Source organism: Notechis scutatus, chromosome 4, assembly GCF_049901735.1.
Source record: "Notechis scutatus isolate UNSWTSFEM ecotype Mainland chromosome 4, rNotScu1.2, whole genome shotgun sequence".
In the NCBI taxonomy this organism is placed as follows: Eukaryota; Metazoa; Chordata; class Lepidosauria; order Squamata; family Elapidae; genus Notechis; species Notechis scutatus.
In genome coordinates, this window is record NC_142012.1 from 71,326,784 (window position 1) to 71,345,582 (window position 18,799).

At 53.4% G+C, this 18,799-nt stretch overlaps 1 protein-coding gene across 1 annotated transcript; it reads right to left on the reverse strand.

Moving 5' to 3' along the window:
• Window positions 1-1,467: 1,467 nt before the first annotated feature.
• On the reverse strand, window positions 1,468-18,787 carry ACOX3 (acyl-CoA oxidase 3, pristanoyl). Its single transcript, XM_087963707.1, is given in 18 exon segments — window positions 1,468-1,719; window positions 1,891-1,916; window positions 1,919-1,973; window positions 2,581-2,648; window positions 3,676-3,850; window positions 4,019-4,134; window positions 4,629-4,739; window positions 4,862-4,984; window positions 5,749-5,869; window positions 6,737-6,859; window positions 7,770-7,952; window positions 8,336-8,432; window positions 10,418-10,506; window positions 14,154-14,297; window positions 15,231-15,320; window positions 15,729-15,803; window positions 16,790-17,023; window positions 18,255-18,787. Coding segments are annotated over 18 exon segments (2,115 nt in total). The 5' UTR covers window positions 18,420-18,787; the 3' UTR covers window positions 1,468-1,599.
• Window positions 18,788-18,799: the final 12 nt, after the last annotated feature.

Below are 18,799 nucleotides of genomic sequence, written 5' to 3' on the forward strand. Positions count from 1 at the left end.
GATGCCTTTTCTTTCAGATCTCACGGTGAGCGTTTACGTGTTTGTCAGACAATTTAGTTGTGTTTGTCAGCTGTTGTGAATTTGAATGGACATACTGAAAACAAACATCATTAGTATCTTTTTATTACTGTACAGGCATACATCTCTGTGGGAAACTGAGTCAACCAGGCCCAGGTTACCTTATAGGTGGAGGGAGCAGGAATCAAAAGGATGCAGTAGCCAGCCCATAATAGATCCCAGCTGAGTAAACGTTATTTCCTCAGCATCTCCCTTCAGGGTTGGGTTCCAGCCCTGAGATTCGATCATGTTAAGAACAGAAATGGGCCCCTTCCCTGATTCAGAGCAGAGTCTGGATTGAGGATCCCAGCTAGGAAGAACCAGGCCTCACCAGCAGACTGGCTGGAAAAAGGAGGCGAAAGGTTTCCTCATCCGAAGGGAGAGGGAGGGAGGGAGGGAGGGGACGTGCCAAGTCCATGGCCAGGGCCTCTCCAGGTCCCCTTCCCCTCCCTTTGGAGACAGGTTGCTCTTCCCTAGCAGAGCCTTCCAGGCCTCCAGCAGCTGGAAGGCCAGAGAGGCATTCAGAGCTTTCTCTCCAGCGGTTATTATCGTTTTAAAACCTTAAAAACAGGTGGGGAATTAAAAAAAAAAGAGGAAAGAAAAGCATTCCAGAACGTCTCAGAGGAACTTAAATATGCCTTTCCTGTTTGCTAGAGCAGGGGTCCCCAACCACCGGGCCCCGGACCGGTACTGGTCCGTGGATCATTTTGTACCGGACCACCTATTTTGCTTGGGCGCCGCCATCTTGTTTCGACGGCACTTGAGAAAGTGCTTCCGGGTGAGCTTGTCGTCGGTTGGAAAGCGGCGTTTGGGTGCTGAAGGAATCCTCGCGCCTTAGTTTCGTCAAAGGGGGGGGGGGCGGCTTCGAACGAAGAGCCGTCCCAATGGCGGTGGAGTCTCGCGTTACTCAGGAGGAGATTAAGAAAGAGCCCGAAAAGCACAAAAAAGGTATAAAGGAGGAGTTGAAGGTGGCAGGGAGAAGCGGGGGACGGCTGGCTGGCCGGTCGCTCGGCTCGCCTTGCCTTGGTCGTGCGTGCTGATGCCGGTTCCGGTCCATGGATCATTTGTACCGGTCCGTGGTACAAAAAAGGTTGGGGACCACTGTGCTAGAGGATTGGGCTGCTGCTTATTTTTCCTTCCGTGATGAGACGGAACACTGACCTCAGATGCAAAATAATAACACAACTTAATTCAAACTTAAAGCCTTTCCTGAAGACTAGGATGATATTGATCTCATGGACCAAATGCAAATATTTAAAGGGACATCTACAAAAAAAAAAGCTGCTGGCTTTCAACATGGTCATTAATTTATGGACAGAAAGCTATTTTAACAGAAGATTGTCCGAGAAGCAACTGGACCTTAAGTGTCAAGAATGCTGAACTGAAGGGATATTCTATCATTTGGAAAGCAGACAAGGAGTCGGTCCAGGGAAGCTTCCACGGGGAGGCCGTGTTGCTCGGTGTCTTCTTTCATTTCCTTTAACATGATCCTTTCCCTCCTGTGATGAAGGTTCACTAGCAGCTCTTGATGGGCTTTCTTGTTTACATTCTGGACCTCAACTTGCCCACGACAGGTTTGTTGTTACAAAATTCTGACCACCAGGAAGGCCTTTCCAGGCTCTTGGGGCTCTGAAGAACCGCACCCCACAGATTTTTATATAGCTGGAGAAACGTCACAAAAAACAAGAAAGGTTTCGGTCAAAGCAGGTTTTTGAGGGAAGGAAAAGGAAACTGGCACCAGAGATTGGGATGCATTTCTGCAGTGCAATTCAGAAAGCAAGAAGATGGGCTAGAAGACGGACCCACAAGGGGGGGGGGGGCAGCCCCGCTTACCTCTCCATCGGCCTTGGCAATCGGGAACTGAGGATAAAGTCGGGGGCAATGACATCCACCAGAGCCACTGCTTCGTCCTTCAGCTAGGAGAGAGGGGGGTGTTGAGAAAGGGAAGAGGAGAGAAACCGCCCATCGCGTTAGAGGAGTTCGGCCACACAACTGTAGAAGGCCAGCAGAACTGGCCAGGCAAAGCCTGCTCTAGAGAGGACTTGGTTTGGAAGCTGTGTCCCTACTTGCTTTGTTTCAGAGAACTTGGCTCACACATTTTCATGAATGACACCAGGGTAATAACCCCAGACAGGGATTGCCAAAGACTCCCTTTAGAGTGGACCAAGGGAGCTTGAATTTGGGAAATGCAGCTCTGGGAGGCAGATGGGAAGTGGCCCCTCTTGTTTCTCTCAATCCAAATTTCCCCCTCGCTGCAGGGATCTGAACTGGCTGCAACTTGCTGGGAAGGGCAAGCCGGTTACCTGCTTGGTCTGGAAAGGGAGGACATAGCTTGTGGCCAAGCACCGAAGCTAAACACGGGGAGGTTCAGGATAGGAAGAGCTCCCTGTGTCTTCTCTTACATTGCGTGTCTTCTCTTACATTGCAGGTGGGGATCCTCATGCCTTGCACACTTAAACACCCCCTGAAATCTGGTGGGATCGACACCCTTCCAAGATCTCAATAGTCCCTCCTGAAACGCACCTTTGAACAAAGTTCCAGAATTGAATCCTGTATCAGTTTACCGGCATTTTCCCCGGAAAGGTAGCCACCTGAAACGTAGTTAGAGCAACGACACGATCAGAATGAAACACTTCCAAGTTCCTGTTGGGTTCACAATACGCAGAAATAACCCCCCAAATAAAGCAAAGGTGCTGAACTGAGGTTCAACAAAGCTCCAGTGCTTTGCATTCCAGGCTTTCCTGACCACAAGACAGGGAAACGGCACGACTGGGAAAGGGTCCCACATCTCACTGGGAAGGAAGGAAGGAAGGAAGGAAGGAAGGAAGGAAGGAAGGAAGGAAGGAAGGAAGGAAGGAAGGAAGGAAGGAAAAGGGGTTAGGAGGGGATTCAGGAGGGAGCTGCTCTTCCTGGGTGGAGGGCAGGACTGTCTCCTGTGTGTGGAGGAGGGCGAAAAGGGGTCCCACTGAAAAGGAGTGGGGAGGAAATACTCCTGCCCAGAGACAGGCAGCACCTGGGGATTTGCAAAGGGAGCCTCCGAGTGCGGAAGGGCCTGGACAGGCAGATCCAAGAGACACTGGCTCCTCTTCCCACAATTGCCTGGCCCCGCCAACACCTCAGGGTGGGGGAGAGAGGGGATACTGAATCCAAAGTGCTGCATGGCCTTCCTTAGTAGCCTGCTGAGGTAGGTATGTATGTGTGTGTGTGTATGTAGGTGTGTGTGTGTGTGTGTGTGTGTGTGTGTGAGGCCTGCGGAGGAGCAGTGTCTCTTAACAAGGGAATCCAGAGCATTCGGCAGCAACCAAGCCAGGCTTGGAAGTAGCAAGCCAGTCTGCCGATTTTACTTAAGACCCCGCCTGGCCCTGATGCTTTACTCAAGTTACACAAGAGAAACACACCACTCCTCTCTAGAAAAAGAGGCACGACTCAAAATCTAAAATGCAAAAGCGCAGAGGCTGAAATGGTAAGCCTGAAATGTATTTCGCCCTGATAGTAAACGGTGCAATTTGGGCACTTTAATTTCTCAGCGGGTTAGCAGATAAGGTGAATTGTAAGTGTTTTGCAAGAAAGGTATTCATGGGTCATGGAGCTCACCAGAAGACCTAAGGCCAACCTCACCTTGGTAGAGTATTGCCGTGTGCTTATTCAAAGACCAGAGTCCATAGAGCGAACAAATATGCTTTAGTACCGGCTGGAGATTAACTGGTGTGCTGGGACTGTGCACGTGTTTGTGGTACTTTTCCAACACCGTATGCTCAATAAAAGCTATAGCTAGAGAACGGCAATAATACACCTGTTGGAAAAAAAGGCCAAGGGTACTTCAGGAGGAAGAGCAGATGCAAATCTAACAAGTTGCGTCTTCGCCCCCCCAAGGGTCTCCGTGGGGTTAAAGTGAGCGGAGGCTGCTCCCCTGCCTTGAAGGAAAACCAAGAAACTCTCTGGAATTGGAAGCGGGAGTTACCTGGCTGTTGTTCTTGGCCTCAAACTCAGCACAGCCGCTTTCCTCCTGCTTCCTCAGTTTCTGGATGCTTCCTCGGAGCAAGTAACACACCAGCCACTTGTAGGCCCTCAAGGACGCTGGAGGAGGAAGGGCAGCTGTTTTATGCGTTCAGTCGGGCAATTCAAGGGGGGTAACGGGGACAGAGCGAGCAGCAATACGTGTCACAGACATCCCCGGAGGCCTCAGGGGCATCGCCAGAAGCCAGGGCCATAATATCCACCAAGTGGAATCTTTCTCCTTGCGTGCAGGTTGTAAAGACCAACAGATCCCAGGGAGAGGAGCCCATTTTCACAAACATTGAGAGGTTCACACGAGGCACCAAGATGGGGGCTCTTCCTTTCAGGAGCCAGACTGCGAATGTCTTCAAGCCGCCCTTCTGGTGACTCCCCTCTAGCCCTCCCACCGGCCCCCTGGCTCAGGAGGGCCAGGCCGCCCAGGCCGCTTCCAGCCCCAACAGCTGAGGAGCTGCCCACCAGCGCAAGAACCACAGAGCAGGCGGGTCTCCTCTGGAACATTCCGTGACCCAGAAGGAGGTCCCTGCAGCCCACCCCAGAAGGGGAAAGAGAGCCACCTGAGGAGTCCATGAGGTCCTGGGCATCCGGAAGGACGAAGGTCTGACGGAGAATAGCATCGTAATCGTTTAAGAAATCAACCGATCCCATAGGCGACGAAACAGGGTGGCCTGTAGGCAAAGCGCCAGAGACACATCAGACCCAAAACCAGGTCCTCGCGGCCTCTCTGGCTCTTCTCTGCGTCTGCTGAGCTCCGAGCAGGGCAACCCCCAGTCCTCTCCATCCACCCCACCTTGCGATCTCTCGCTCATCCAGCGCAGCAGGTAGTTGCTTGTTTGCTGCAGCAAAACGTTGTTGTCTCCTTCGTAGGTGCAGTTGGGGTCATTGTCGTTACGGATGTCGCCCAGGCGATTCACTGGGGACGAAGCGCACACAAGGGACATTACGAAGGAGCTGCCGCCTCTTAAAAGCCCCCAGAGCCCCTGTGCAGGTCGAGGGAGTTCTAAACGTGGACCCACAGGGCGTGCCCAACTCTCTGGTGCTGAGGGGGGAGCATCCCAGGAGGGCCCCGGGGTCCCTTTCCCTGGGAAGACTGGAGGGGCCCCTTCTGCCAGCCTCTGGCGCTTTCCCAGCCTCCCAGGAGCCTGGATCCCAAAGGGCAGGGGGCTCGGTCGAAGGCAGGCAGCTGCCCAGAGGGAGCGAGCGACAGGAGGTCTCCCCTCACCACGGTCCACTTGGGGGCCCTTCAAAGCTGCCACATCACTGAACAACAAGGGGCTTATGGCCGTTTCCCCCACTTGACGAGCGTTGCAGCCTCCCCTCCCGTGAACAAAGCTCAGGCGCTTGGCAACCGTCTCATAGTTACGACGGTTGCCGTGTCCCTGGGATGACGTGATCCCCCTTTGAGCCCTCCTGACAGGCAACGTCCCAATGGGGAGGCCGGATTTCCTCAAGTCAGCGTGACTCGCCGGACCCTTGCCGCCATTTCCCTCAGCACCGTGGCAAGGAAGGCCGCAAAACGGGGCAAAACTCACTGAACAAGCAGCTCCCTGGACAACCGGGATGTTGGGCTCAAAGGGGGCCGAGGATTTTACCTGCTTCTTTTCACCTTGATCCTCTTGTGGAGATTAAGCCCCCCGACTGCTGGCAGGGGGCTTGGGGGAGAGCGGCCCCACTTACTGGCAAGGTAGCCGTGTCCCCCGCAGGCTTCCCGGCATTCCTGGATGGCTTCCTGGGCGAGCCAGGAGGCGAGGGGCTTGCCCGAGCTGGACAAGGCGTGGATCTCGCGGCCCAGCTCGGCCTGAGGGGAGAGGGAGGGAGGGAGGGAGGAGAGAGCGGTCACCACCCCAGCTCCCCTCCCCTCCGGCAGGCACCCCCCACTCCCTCTCTCGCTGGGGCAAGGCAGGCCGGAGGGCAGAACTGGGCGAGAGGGAAACCGTCCCAGCAGCCTCCGGCCTCCCTCAGGGGCCCACCGACTCCCTCTGCCTACTTATTCAAAAATAGAAAAACTGTTGCAACACACCCACCCCTATTCCGTAAACCTGAGAGGTTCCATTATAAATGTACAGGCAGTCCTCAACTTACGACCACAACGGAGTCCAAAATTTTTGTCGCTAAGTGAGACATTTTGTCAAGGGGATTGCACCCCGTTTTACCACCTTTCTTGCCACCGTTGTTGAGGGATTGACACTTTGTAGCAGGTGAAGTTTGCCCCTCAGCAGTTCAGGGAATCCGCCCCCCCCCCCGGGACGTTGCCTGTCAGACGGTTGCAAGAAGGGGACCCCGGGACATGGCGACCGTCGTAAGTACGGGTCAGTTGCCAAGCGCCAGAGTTTTGATTGGGTGGCTGTGGGGAGGCCGCAATGGCTGTCAAGTGTGGAAAACAGTCGTAAGTCCCTTTTTCTCACTGCCGTGATAACTTAGGAGCAGTCACTAAATGAACCGCTGTAAGTGGAGGACTGCCTGTATTCATCCAATGGTTTCCACCCAAAATTGCCCCTTCAAAGTGGCGAGGGAGGCATTTCATCCAGTGGACAGGAGGATCCCCGCAGTCCCGGAGGAACCCAAGGCCGCTCCCACCGGAGCCACGCCAAAGGGAGTGGGGCCCGCCCGGGTCATGGCGCAGCCCTCCCCGCCCAGGGACCCCACCCCAGAGCCTGGGCCTCACCTGCAGGGTACCCTTGTCCTTCATCAGCAGCCCAATGTGGAACTCCATGAACCGCAGGAAGAGCTCCCGGGAGAAGTAGTCCAGGGCGTAGGTGGCCGCCAGGTAAGGCAGCAGGCGCCACTGCTGCAACGGGAGGGAGACGGGCGCTGGGGGGGGGGCATGCCCTCGCACAGCGGACGCCCCTCGCCCGGGGCTCTTGGGGGAACCCCAACTCCGGAAACCCTCACCCAGGCTCCCCCAACACCCCCCGCCTTCTGCTCCTCCTGCCCCCCACCAAAGGCCGCCTGGGGCCCTTCCAAGTCTGAACTTGCGTCCTCTTTCAAATGAGTCTTTTCCAATCAAACGTGGAGGGAGCAGCCACGGAGGGAAGAAGAGATCTCGGTCCACTCTGCTCCCAAAGCAGAACGGGCTCCCCAGGAGGGCCGGGCCGGGAGCTTTGCAAAGCCCCAGGCAAGACTGCTGGCCAAAAGGATGCCGTAAGCAGTCCTTGCTTAACGACAGGCTCTGCTTTACGACCATTCGACGTTACCACAGCTACAGAAAGGGGACGGCACATAAGGCAGCCCATCCCCGGCTCTCCTAAGAGGGCGTGCTGCCTCCCCATGAGGCCGCCGCCCCTCCCCCAAGGGCCACCCGGCATGGGCTGGCTTCAGCAGAGGCCGGAGTGGCAGGGGAGGGGGGAACTGTCTCCCTCAGGAAGAGTTGTTTGCCTTTGGCATGGCCTCCACTGGCCTTGGAAAAACTCCACCTTGCTTGACGCGTGCCTCTGCCTCCTGCCTCTGCTGCTGGCTGGCTTGTGCTGGTGGGGGTGGCTGCCTTCAGGGAACTCTTGGGCGGAGACTTACCGGCCACCGTAGGGCCGTTTCTTGTGGAATTTCACCCGGCAATCAGGGACTCCATGGAGGGCTGCCACTGCCCAGGCCACCTGGGTGACGGCATCCTGAGTGATAGGAGGCAGAGGCTACCTGCACCGCGAAATCCGTTGCGCCTGGTGAGAACTAGTCTTCCCCTTGAGCCGGGCTGCTGCCTTTACCTGCATTTGGTACTCCAGGACGGGAATCTCCTCGGCGTCGCTTGGGCCGAACTGGCGCCGGGTGGCGGAGAAGCGAATGGCGATGGAGACGGCCAGCTTCAGATTGGCCACGGACATGGCGATGATCATTACTCTCCCGCTGGACAAGGTGCCCAGCGAAGCCCCCAAGCGCCGCTTGTGATCCTGGGGAAACACAACCGTCCCGCGAGGAAGAGATGAACACGGCGAGATCCAGTCCCCACTCGGCCGAAAAACAGCCCGTGAGGAAGAAGCAGGGAGAGCGGAAGGCAGCGCCCACATGGTCAAGGGCCTCCATCCAGCCCAGTGCGGACGGCGCCAGGCTGGAAACCAGGAGACAGAGAGTTCTAGTCCCACATTAGCCCGTAGTGGTGACTCTGGGCCAGTCCCCCCGTCAGCCCACCCCACTCCACGGGGTTGTTGCTGTGGGGAAAAGGGAAGGAGGGGGAGGGGGGTTAGGCCTGTCCCCCGCCTTGAACTGTTTTTGGGAAAAGGAATGGAGGTGGGGTTAAAGGAACACAAACCCTCCCAAAAGGCAGAGCTCCTACCTTGAAGGCGCTCGTGTATTTCCCTTCAGCATTGACGTCCCCTGTGCGGCTCAGCAGGTTCCTTCTGGGGATCCTCACTTGGTGGAACAGGGCAAACCTGGCGGTTTCAGGAGACAGGCATGATATTCCGCTCTGAAAAAAAAAATCGGGGCCGGCCAAAAGAGACCCCCGCCGCGTGCCCGGGAGCGCCCGCTGCCTTCCTCGCCAGGGCCGGGCGGCGGCGTGTTACACGGAGGCTGGTCTGTGGCTGGCCCAGCTCCCTTTCCTGCCACTCAGCGGCCTCCGCCGCACCGCCCGGCTCCGCTCAGGTATCCGGCTGGGGCTGTCAGGAGTTGCTACCACTGGCGCAGCTCCACGCGCTCCAGTCCCGCGTTGCCTCGGGAAGGGAAAGGCAAAACCAGGAGCCGCTGCTGCCGTTGCAAAGCACCGCCGCGGCTCTTCCTTTTTGCCTTTCCCTTCCTGAGGCAACGCGGGACTGGAGCCGCGCGGAGCCGCGCCAGCAACTCCTGACTCGGGCCTCCGAGGGAGGGGAAGGAGGAGAAGAAGGGGTGGGGGGAAAGGGGGCGATTCCCCAAAATCGGAATTCGATTTTAATCGGAAGAATATCATGCCTGAGGAGGGCTAAAGTGGGGGGCCTCCCGGCCTCAGCACAGAACAGCCACTCGCCACGGAGCACGTTTGGACCCCCCTTCTTCCAGCCAAAGCAGGGAGACCTGGCAGCCCCCGCTGCGCCTTGGCACAGGACACCCCCCCTCCCTCCCTCCCCTCCCCCAGGGGCAGATGTCCTGGGAGCAGCTGGCCTGGCTGCCCTTCCTGCGGGAAGGATTTTAAGCGGCAGCCTCGCCCAGCGCCTCAAGGTCCCTGCAGGTCTCCCACCCAGGGACTGGCCTTCCCCATCCAGACTGGGGCAGAGGAGAGGAATCAGGCGAAGTAAAGTCCCGGCCTGGGAACGAGAAAGCAGACGTGCCAACCTGGAGTGAACCAGCCGCCAAGGACCAGATGGCTTGGGAACAGGACGCAACACTCCATCGAGAGGTGCCAAGTATCCAAGCCGTTCCCAAAACATCAGAAAGGCATCCTATTGGACACCGATGGATTGGTCAAAGCAGGAGGGCAGGGGAGGGGAAAAGGTGTGACCTTTGCGCAGGAATGGTCGGATCCAGCTTTGCTTTATTAAAAGAACCTCTCCCTTCAATCAATCATCGAGGGAGCCGAGGGTCTTTCTTTTCCTAAATGTCTAAGCTGTGGCAGGCCATGGGAGAGGAAAATCTAACGGGCTTTAAAAAAAGGATCCTTCTATTTATTTAGACATTTAGAAGTATCCTGGAATGCTGTTGCCTCCAGAAGGCCTTGGGACCCTGACATTTCTGAAGTTATTCATTTCTGGGGTGCCTTTGAGTCAGTCTTGACTGACTAGAGAAACCCTTCCTATTTTCTTGGCAAGATTTTGAGAGTGGCCTGCCCTGAAAAGGAGGGACTGGCCCAAGATCACCCAGGTGGCTCTGTGCCCACCATGGGACTAGAACGCCGACTCTCCCAGTTCCTAACCTGGTGCCTTAGCCTTAACCATCACCCTGGGTGGAAATACAGGTTGCATGCGCCTGAAAGATACTGTCAGCCCAACGCCATCCGTGGGCTGCCATTTGGGGGCGGGGGGGGCGGGCAGCCGTGGACATTGCTACAAAACCCTGTGACTCCCGATCCTTTAGCTGCCGTGAACCGGCAGGCGTAACTCAAGCGACGGCAGAAGAGCTGAGAGGGAAATCGCATAGGACCGACCGCTGTGGGGTGAGCTCCTCTTGGGAAGAGACTATGTGAGGTTGTGCCTGCCGGTCGCGGTGTGCCGGGATAATTGGTTGGGCCGTGCCGGGGTAATTGGGGCAGGGCACATCGGGTGTATAAAGGTGGTGGGGAGAGCTAAGTGACTAGCCCTGGCTGTGATCTCTGCTTGCATGGTCTGGCAGCTGGTCAGTTAAGTGTCGGCATGCACTCCAGAGGGAGAGGAACTGCTTATCACAGCAGACCCTGTGGTGGCTGTTGGGCTTCCTTTCGGTCGTGTGACGGAACCTGACAGGCACTCACCCATTATCCAAGCCATTCTGTCCAAGTTTCCTGCCTATGTCACCAACCATCACACCTGGCATTGGAAGCAGCGTCTTTGGGTCTCGGATCTGTAAGCACAGAAGAATGGGAAATTGAAACCAAGAGACCGGTTCCTCTGGCTTAGACGATGGGGCTGCAGGGCTACGTTTTGCTGCTATCGTTATCATCACAAAGGTGCTTTGTCCAAGAGGCAACTGCATTTTCCTTTTGATCTTTGGAAACCTTTCACCATTTCTCATGCAAAAAGCTTCCTCAGTTCTGGGAAAAGCACCTTTGGGACAACCAGGAGCTGGATGACTGAGAATCTCCCTGGGCATCTTTTGTTGAGGTTTGCCTCCAAGTCAGGCAATCAGCCAAGAAAGGTTGCCCAGGGAAGTCGGCTGAGCCCTGCGGAGGGATTGAGGCAGTTCCCTGGGGCTTTGAACCAAGGAAAAGAAGACGTTGGGAAGGGGCCCTGGGGCCACCACTGCCTGGGACTCTGGCTCCCCAGGGGGGACGGGGACACTTCCACCAGGGCTACGCGGTATCCCTGCTGACACCAGTCCCCCAGTTCACTTTCTTGGTCGGGGGTGAACGTGAGCCTGGCGGGATCCGAGCTGCCTGGAATCCTGCACCAGTGAGTGGCCATAAGACCTAAAATTATAGGTGGACCACCCAGCACACCTGGGTCTCCCTGGGCCTAGGACAACACCTCACCACCCTGGCTCTCCTTGGCTTCAGGGATGACTGAGGCTGGGTTTGATCACAAGCAATGAAAAACATGCCACGTTTTGCATGGTCTAATCACAGCAGAAGAGAACCGAGTGGGCAGGGACCTTGGAGGTCTCCTAGACCAGCGGTCGCCAACCGGTGGGCCCACTGCTGGGCTGTGAGAAAATTTTGGTGGGCCGCAGAGAAATCTCACCCCCAGAGCACCCACCCCCAAAGCAATTAATCCAGGCTGTGCAGAAACACAAGGCAGCGCCGCCCACATGGCCCGCGGGAACCCTCCCCGCCCACTCACTCCTTACCTGGCAAAGTTGCCTGCTAAATTGCTATTTTTCCAACCATCAGCTGTTTTGCTGTGCCGGGAGATTTAGATTAGCTAGGAAGCAGGAAATGGTTGGATTTCTAGCTTTCTAGCTAGTCTTTAGATCTTCAGCTCTGCTTTTAAGCACAGCCGAACCTCTCTTAGGACTGAAGGTTCAGTTATTCAGTGCAGATTCATGGCAAGCAAATTTGAGAGACTGAGCTAGCCGATGGCAGATAGATTGAATAGACTGAATGATTCTGTGAGCAACTCAATCTGCCTTTGCCTGATTTTGGGTAAAAGTTGATCTTTTTTTTCATAAAAAAATTCAATATTTACATACATGTTGTGTTGTGAGTTAAGTTTGTGCGTTTGCTTGCTAGCAAATTTTATGTGACAGGCTGAGCTAGCCAATGGCAGATAGATAGATCTCTGAAGGAATCTGTGATTCTGTGAGCAACTCGATCTGCCTGCCTGCTTTGCCTGCTTTGGGGTAAAAGTTGCTCTATCTTTATAAAAAATTCAATGTTTATATAAATATTTATAATATTTACATACAAGCCATGCCCAGCCAGTCACGTGACCACCAAGTCACACCCACAAATTAGGCCACGCCCAAAGAACTGGTTAGTGGTCTCTGGGAATTAAAATGATGAGTTTGGTGGTCCAAAAGGGTGGCGACCCCTATTCTAGACCAACCCCTGCTCAGGCAAGGAATCTTATACCATTCCAGATAAATGGCTGTCCAATCTCTCCTTCAAAACCTCCAGGGCCGCAGCACCCACAATTTCTGGAGGGAAGACTTTCCTCTGTTCAATTGCTCTCCCTGTCCAGAAATTCCTCCTTATTTCCAGGTTGGATCTCTCCTGGATCAGTTTTAATCCATTATTCCTTGTCTGGCCTACAGGCGCTTTAGAAAATAGCTTGACCCCTTCCTCCTCTCTGGGGCAGCCCCTCAAATCTTGGAAGACTGCTCTCCTGTCTCCCTGGTCCTTCTCTTCCCTAGACTAGCCAGGCCCAGTTCCTGCAACCGTTGATAGTAATGTTTGAGCCTCCAGTCCCCTAAAATCATCCTGGTTGCTCTTCTCTGCCCTCTTTCTAGAGCCTCAACCCCTTTTTTACATTGTGTTGACCAAAACTGGACATGGTGTTCCATAAAATCCTATGGTATCTCTGGACAACTGAATAACTGGATAGAAAAATTCCTGTCAAACAGACAACAAATGGTCAAAATTGGGAGCGTCCTATCAAATTCAGTACCTGTCAATAGTGGTGTCCCCCAAGGCAGTGTTCTAGGACCAACTCTCTTCATACTCTACATAAATGACCTCTGTGATCATATTAAGAGCAATTGCGTTCTCTTCGCTGATGATGTAAAGCTGTTCAATACCACAGACAATACTGCTACCCTACAAAAAGATCTTGACTATGTATCAGAATGGTCAAACAAATGGCAACTTCAAATTTCAACAAATAAATGCTCTGTCTTACATATTGGCAAAAAAAAATCAGAAAATAAAATACAAGCTGAATAGTCAAGATCTTGTTGATGACCCAAGCTCTGTAAAGGACCTTGGAATACTCACCTCTAATGATCTAAGTGCTAGAACCCACTGCAACTACATAGCCAAAAAGGCATTAAGAGTTGTTAACCTAATCCTCACGTAGCTTTTTCTCTGGTAATATCACACTATTAACCAGAGCATACAAAACATTTGCTAGACCAATACTCGAATACAGTTCATCAGTCTGGAACCCACATTACGTATCTGATATTAGCACAATTGAGAAAGTCCAGAAATATTTCACAAGAAGAGTTCTCCACTCCTCTACTCGTTGTAGAATACCTTATGCCACCAGACTTGAAATTCTAGAACTAGAAAACCTTGAATTATGCCGTCTTCGGTCTGATTTAAGCATGGTATATAAAATCATACATTGCAATGTCCTACCTGTCAATGAATACTTCAGCTTCAACCATAACAACACAAGAGCACACAATAGATACAAACTCAAAGTTAACCGCACCAAACTTGATTGCAGGAAATACGACTTCAGCAATAGAGTGGTCAATGTCTGGAATACTCTACCCGACTCTGTAGTTTCTTCCCCAAACCCCAAAAACTTTAACCTTAGACTGTCTACTATTGACCTCACCCCTTTCCTAAGAGGTCTGTAGGGGGCGTGCATAAGCGCACCAACGTGCCTACCGTCCCTGTCCTATTGTTTCTCTTATTCTTCTTTTATTTTTCTTATATGTACCCATTTCATGTATTCACAACTATGTATACACTTATACTTATTATCTTGTAAACAATTGGCAAATCAAATAAATAAATAAATAAAATAAATAAATAAGAGTGGCCTCAAGGGTTGGCCTCAAGTCATGGTTCAGCACCAGGCTAGAGAGATCCATGAGTTCTAGTCCTGCTTTAAGCATGAAAGGCACGGTTGGCAATCTTGGGCCAGTGACCCCCACTCAGCCCTTGGGGGGAGGAGAAGGTGGCAGTGGCAAACCCACCTCTGGACTCTCTCCACCCAGCTGAAGGCCCAAAGAAACCCGCAGCACTTCAAACCTAGCCTCTCCCCGTAAGGGTGCCTGAAAACCGGGCCCGATGGCTGTGCTGACGGTATCGTCCATCCCGGCACGAAGGAAAGGCAGCCCTGCTTGTGCCAAGCCCCGGGAAGCCAGGCCACGGCCCTCACCTGCACCACGAAGGAATGCAGCCCCTGGCGCTGGCCATCTGGCGTGTGCAGCTGGGCGTAGACCACCGCGTGCGTGGCGTTCTTCCCCATGTTGCCAACCCAGAACTTGGCAGCCTCGAAGTCAGGCGAGTGTAGAACGAACTCCTGCACGGCCGGGAAGAGAGGTTCCACATCACGTGGGGGGAATGGAAGGGCTCGCCTGGCTCTCCCTGCACTCCTTCCTGGCCCCCCAGAGGCTGTGCAGGGACCGTTGCGTTGTCCCCGGGAAAGGAGACTCCCGCCTGGTTGTCACACTTCAGGCCGCTGCCCCAGGAGGAACCCTCAGGCGCTTGGCAACTGACTCCTAGTTATGACGGTCGCAGTATCCGGGGGTGTCACGTGACTGGGGAAGCTGGATTCACTTAAGAACCGTCTGACTAATTTAACGTCTCCAGTGATTCACTTAGCAACTGTCTCACTTAGCAAGAAAGATTTTGGCCTCAACTGTAGTCGTTACATGCATTTGATCCTAGGATGTTTAGGCAGAAACGGGAGCTATTTCTACAGGAAACCTCACAACCGGCAGCCTTGTGAGCCAGCAAAGCCTGCCTCTAAATCCTTCCAGCACAGCGAAGTCACCTCCATGAGTTAAATGGAGCAATCTGAGTTGCTTGCAAGGCCCCAGTTAAACGCCTTGACAGATTCTGGTGGAAAAACTGACCCCCCGTTAGCCAACGAGTCCATTTAAACACAGTTTCCACATCCAATGCTATCATTTTACTGGAACTGAAGGCTACGGACTAGAAGCAGTGGTGGCATGCTACCGCTTTGGCCCGGTTCACCTGAACCGATAGCAAACATTCTTACTGGTTTGGCCAAACTGGTAGGGAAAAAAGCCTCAGAAGATCAGCTGAGAGGAAAAAGAAGAGAAAAGCGCAGGACTGGCCCCCGAGCTTTTCTCCTCTCGGCTGATTGGCGTGGCAGGGCCTCAGCTGGTGTGGGGGAAGCTGCGCGTGCGTGATCCCTGAAGCGGTAATGGAACAGGTGGGATCCCACTGCGGACTAGAAGCCGCCGTTGCTGCCCGTTGTCCGCCTGACCTGCGTCTCCGGGTCGTATCTGGCAACTGTCTGGATGTTCTTGGTGTTGCTGCCGTGGCTGAGTTCGGTGAGTGCAAAGCATCCAAATATCTGTGGCCAAGAGAGATACAAAAAAGAGACCTTGAGAGTGGGAAGGCAGCCCCACCAAAGCACCGTTGCCCCCTGGTCCCCCTCCGCGCTGGGCCTGAGCCTCGGGGCTAAGAGCAGGGGTCCAAGGCCCAGCAGATCCCTTCCCGGCGAGGCCTCTATGGGGGTGGGGCAAGGAAGGGCTCCCAAGGCGCAAGGATTGGGAGAGCTTGGGCGGCAGTGTTGCAAGCGGCATCTTCTCTGCCCTTTGGGCAATTCCTGGGCAACTAGAAAAGCTACAGCACGCACAGGATCAAAGTTGAAAAAGGGAGTGGCTGCCTATTTGGGAGAAGATCCCTATTATTATTTTTCATGAAGTTTTGTAAAAGCAAAGTCAGCAACTTCAAGGTTCAAACAATAGAGAAGCAGTACCTCCATGCTTTCAACTTGTTCAATGAATTTTGCATGTCTTTCAGATCCGGAACTCTCAATGTTGTCCTTGAACACCTATGGCATTAACAGAAGCCGGTGAACTAAAAACAAACCAATTAAGAACCATCAAATGTTCAGCAAAGTTTACGTGTAATGAGGTTTCACTATTCACCGCTCAAGTGGAAAATGCTTAAACTATTCTTCCAGGCAAGATAGCTTTTTTTCATTTTATCACAATTTTATTTATACAACGCTGTTCTGTCTCACTTTTCTTCTTTCCCAAAAGATGAAAGAATACAAACTCACACAAACACAGGCAGGCAAGCTGGCTCGGACTTCACAGAGTTAATTCTTTGGAACTGATAATATCCTTGGCATTCCAACACCCTCTGCCTGCCAAGTCTGAACTGATAACAAATAAAAATCTACTCACAGAAAATTACAAGGCAGTCCACAAAAATCATTCACGAAGAAAATCTGAAGTAAGATTAAACTTTGTCCCGTACAAAGTTCCAGCCGACAGCACACCCACTTTTATCCCCCTGTGGGGTGTGGCTCAATGACTCAGCTCACTCTCTGACCCTCCCACGCCTCCTACGTTGCTGCTCACGTTTCTCCCTACGACGCTGCTTAGGATCAAGCCAACACTCTTCCTCTTGACTCCCTGTCAGGGGCTGCTCCAATATGCCCTCCTCCTCCTGATTAATCTCAGGTTGTTCCTCTCGGTTGTCTGATGAAACCTGAGGCATTATCAGGGAGGAAGGCATTGCCAGAGAGGAAGGTCCTGGGGAGGAAGGCATTCCCAGTTCCTCCTCCTCATCTTCCAAGTCCTCTTCCTCTGACAGCATAGGCTCAGGAATCGGGGCCACAACACAATACCATTTTATTAAGAAACATTAAACAGATAAAGCAAATAGTAAAACTGTACATTAAAAAAGGGGGGGGGGGAATATTAGGACCAAATAGCTTTTCACAGCAAAGGTAAGGAGGGAATGAAATGAACTCTGGCTCCTGATCACGCAGCTTCGGCGTGTCAATGCAGGGAGAGCAATGGCACCTACCTGGTAGTTGAGCAAGTACTTGGTTCCCAGGGACCAGTCGTACATCCCCAGGCAGCTGATCAGAACAACCACTTTCAGGGGGTTTGCAAGAATCTCCTCCAAGATGAGAAAATCGTATTCAAAAAGCTTCCGACAGCGCAGGAAGGTCAGCTCCCGGTACCTCTCAAGCGGCAACTCTTCTCCGGGGACACGAGCAAAGAGAGGGTCATTTTCAAGGGCCGAGAATATTTTGTGCTTCATGAACAACAAAAAATTCAGTCAAGGCTTCAGTCATTTCCAAGCTGTCAGCAATACATACATTCTTAAGCCGTTTCTGGCAGTAAGACAATGTAAGAGAACATGAACCAAAAGACCCAGAATGCATTTTTCTCCTTCTCCTTCCTCCTGCTCGCATGTCATGTCTTTGGGACTGTAAAACTAAAGGTTTGGGAGCTCTTAGGGCTAAAAAGAAGGATGAGGATACTTTGAATGCTCCTCGAAGGAAGAATTCATGTCACAGCAACTTCCGGGCCCTTAAAAACTTGTATTTGGCAACAAAATATTGCATGCCTTTCCCTTTTTAGTCCCCCCGTGTGTGTGTGTGTATGAGAGAGAGAGACAGACAGACAGAGAGTACGTGTATGAAGTCTTCTCATCACCAACGTTTCTGGAAAGGCAGCGTTCTTGGGGCACTCTGAGCTGAGTGGTTTCCTTGCAGACATTTTGTGACCCAACCCAAAAAAAGAGGCAGCAAAGACCACAACCACTTGTGCCAATGATATTGTTTTGCTGGGTAGCAAAAAATCTGCAAGCAAACAACTAAGAGCTCCACAATTCAACCCTGCATTACAAACATTCTCTTCGGTTTCTGGGAAACGCTACTGCAATGAGCAACTCTGGATATACTCCTGCTACGATTCAGGGGGAAAATTTATTTCAGCAAAATAAACACCAAAAATAAAATAAATATTAAAACACACAAAAAAGCAAGCTTTTTTTGTATATAAAGCCCTAACTAAATTCAGAACTTTTATTAGCTGATCAGTATGGCTTATATACCTTTGTGTATCTTTCTTTCTTTCCTTTTTCTTTCTTTCCTTTCTTCCTTCCTTTTTTGCACTTTTATCATTCTTATTTGATTTCTTTCTTATGTTCTTTTCCTGACATTAGTTTTCATCTCCTTTTTAAAACTCTAGATAAAAAACCCAGCCCTTAGCACTACAAGCAGAATAGCCTTGGAAGGGACCCTGGAGTCCAAGCGGGAGACCCAAGAGGCTGCCCAAAAACGACCCCCTGGATCAAGAGGAAGAAGAAAACCGACCCAGCCAAACGGAACCCAACATTACGGGGCGTCAAGAGCTCCCGGAAGAAACGGCCCCATCTAGAGAGGAGCCCAAAGAGCAGGACGGACGGAACTCCTGGCCCCCTCGCGGTGGGGGGCCCGGGACGGACGGGCCCGGGGGGGGCGCTTCCAGGGGAGCCTCACCTTGAAGCGGACCAGGTCCTCCTCCTCCACGAAGAGGGCCATCTCCTTCCAGGCGAAGGACGCCTTCTTCCGGTAGGCGCCCAGGGGCCCCTGGGGCAGGTCCGGGAGCAGCGGGGGCTCCGGGGGCCTGCTGGGCGCTGCCGCTTCCCCACCCGAGGCACCCATCCTGAGGCGGAAGGCCGAAGCTGGGAAGCGACCTGAGAGGGAGGAGGAGGAGGAGGGGGCGTCACAGGGCGGCCGGGGCTCCTGGGGGAGGGTTTGAGGGGAGGGGGCCACCACCTCTCCAGCTGCCCTGAACCCCGGGACGCTCCTGATCTCCCCCACGCCCAAGGAGCCCCCGCTGCACCTGCGGAAAGGCAGCCGCGGGTCGAGGCCTCCACGGACAGCCTCTGGGGGCTCGGCCAGACGGCCTCGAGGGGGCCCTGCCGCCTCCGCCGCGGGTCGGCGGCAAGAACCCCGACTCTCTCGGCTGCGCGGAGAAGCGGCTAGGAGCGTCCCTGCCCGGCCGCCGTCCCTTCCGGCCGCTCCTCCCCGGCAAGCGCCAC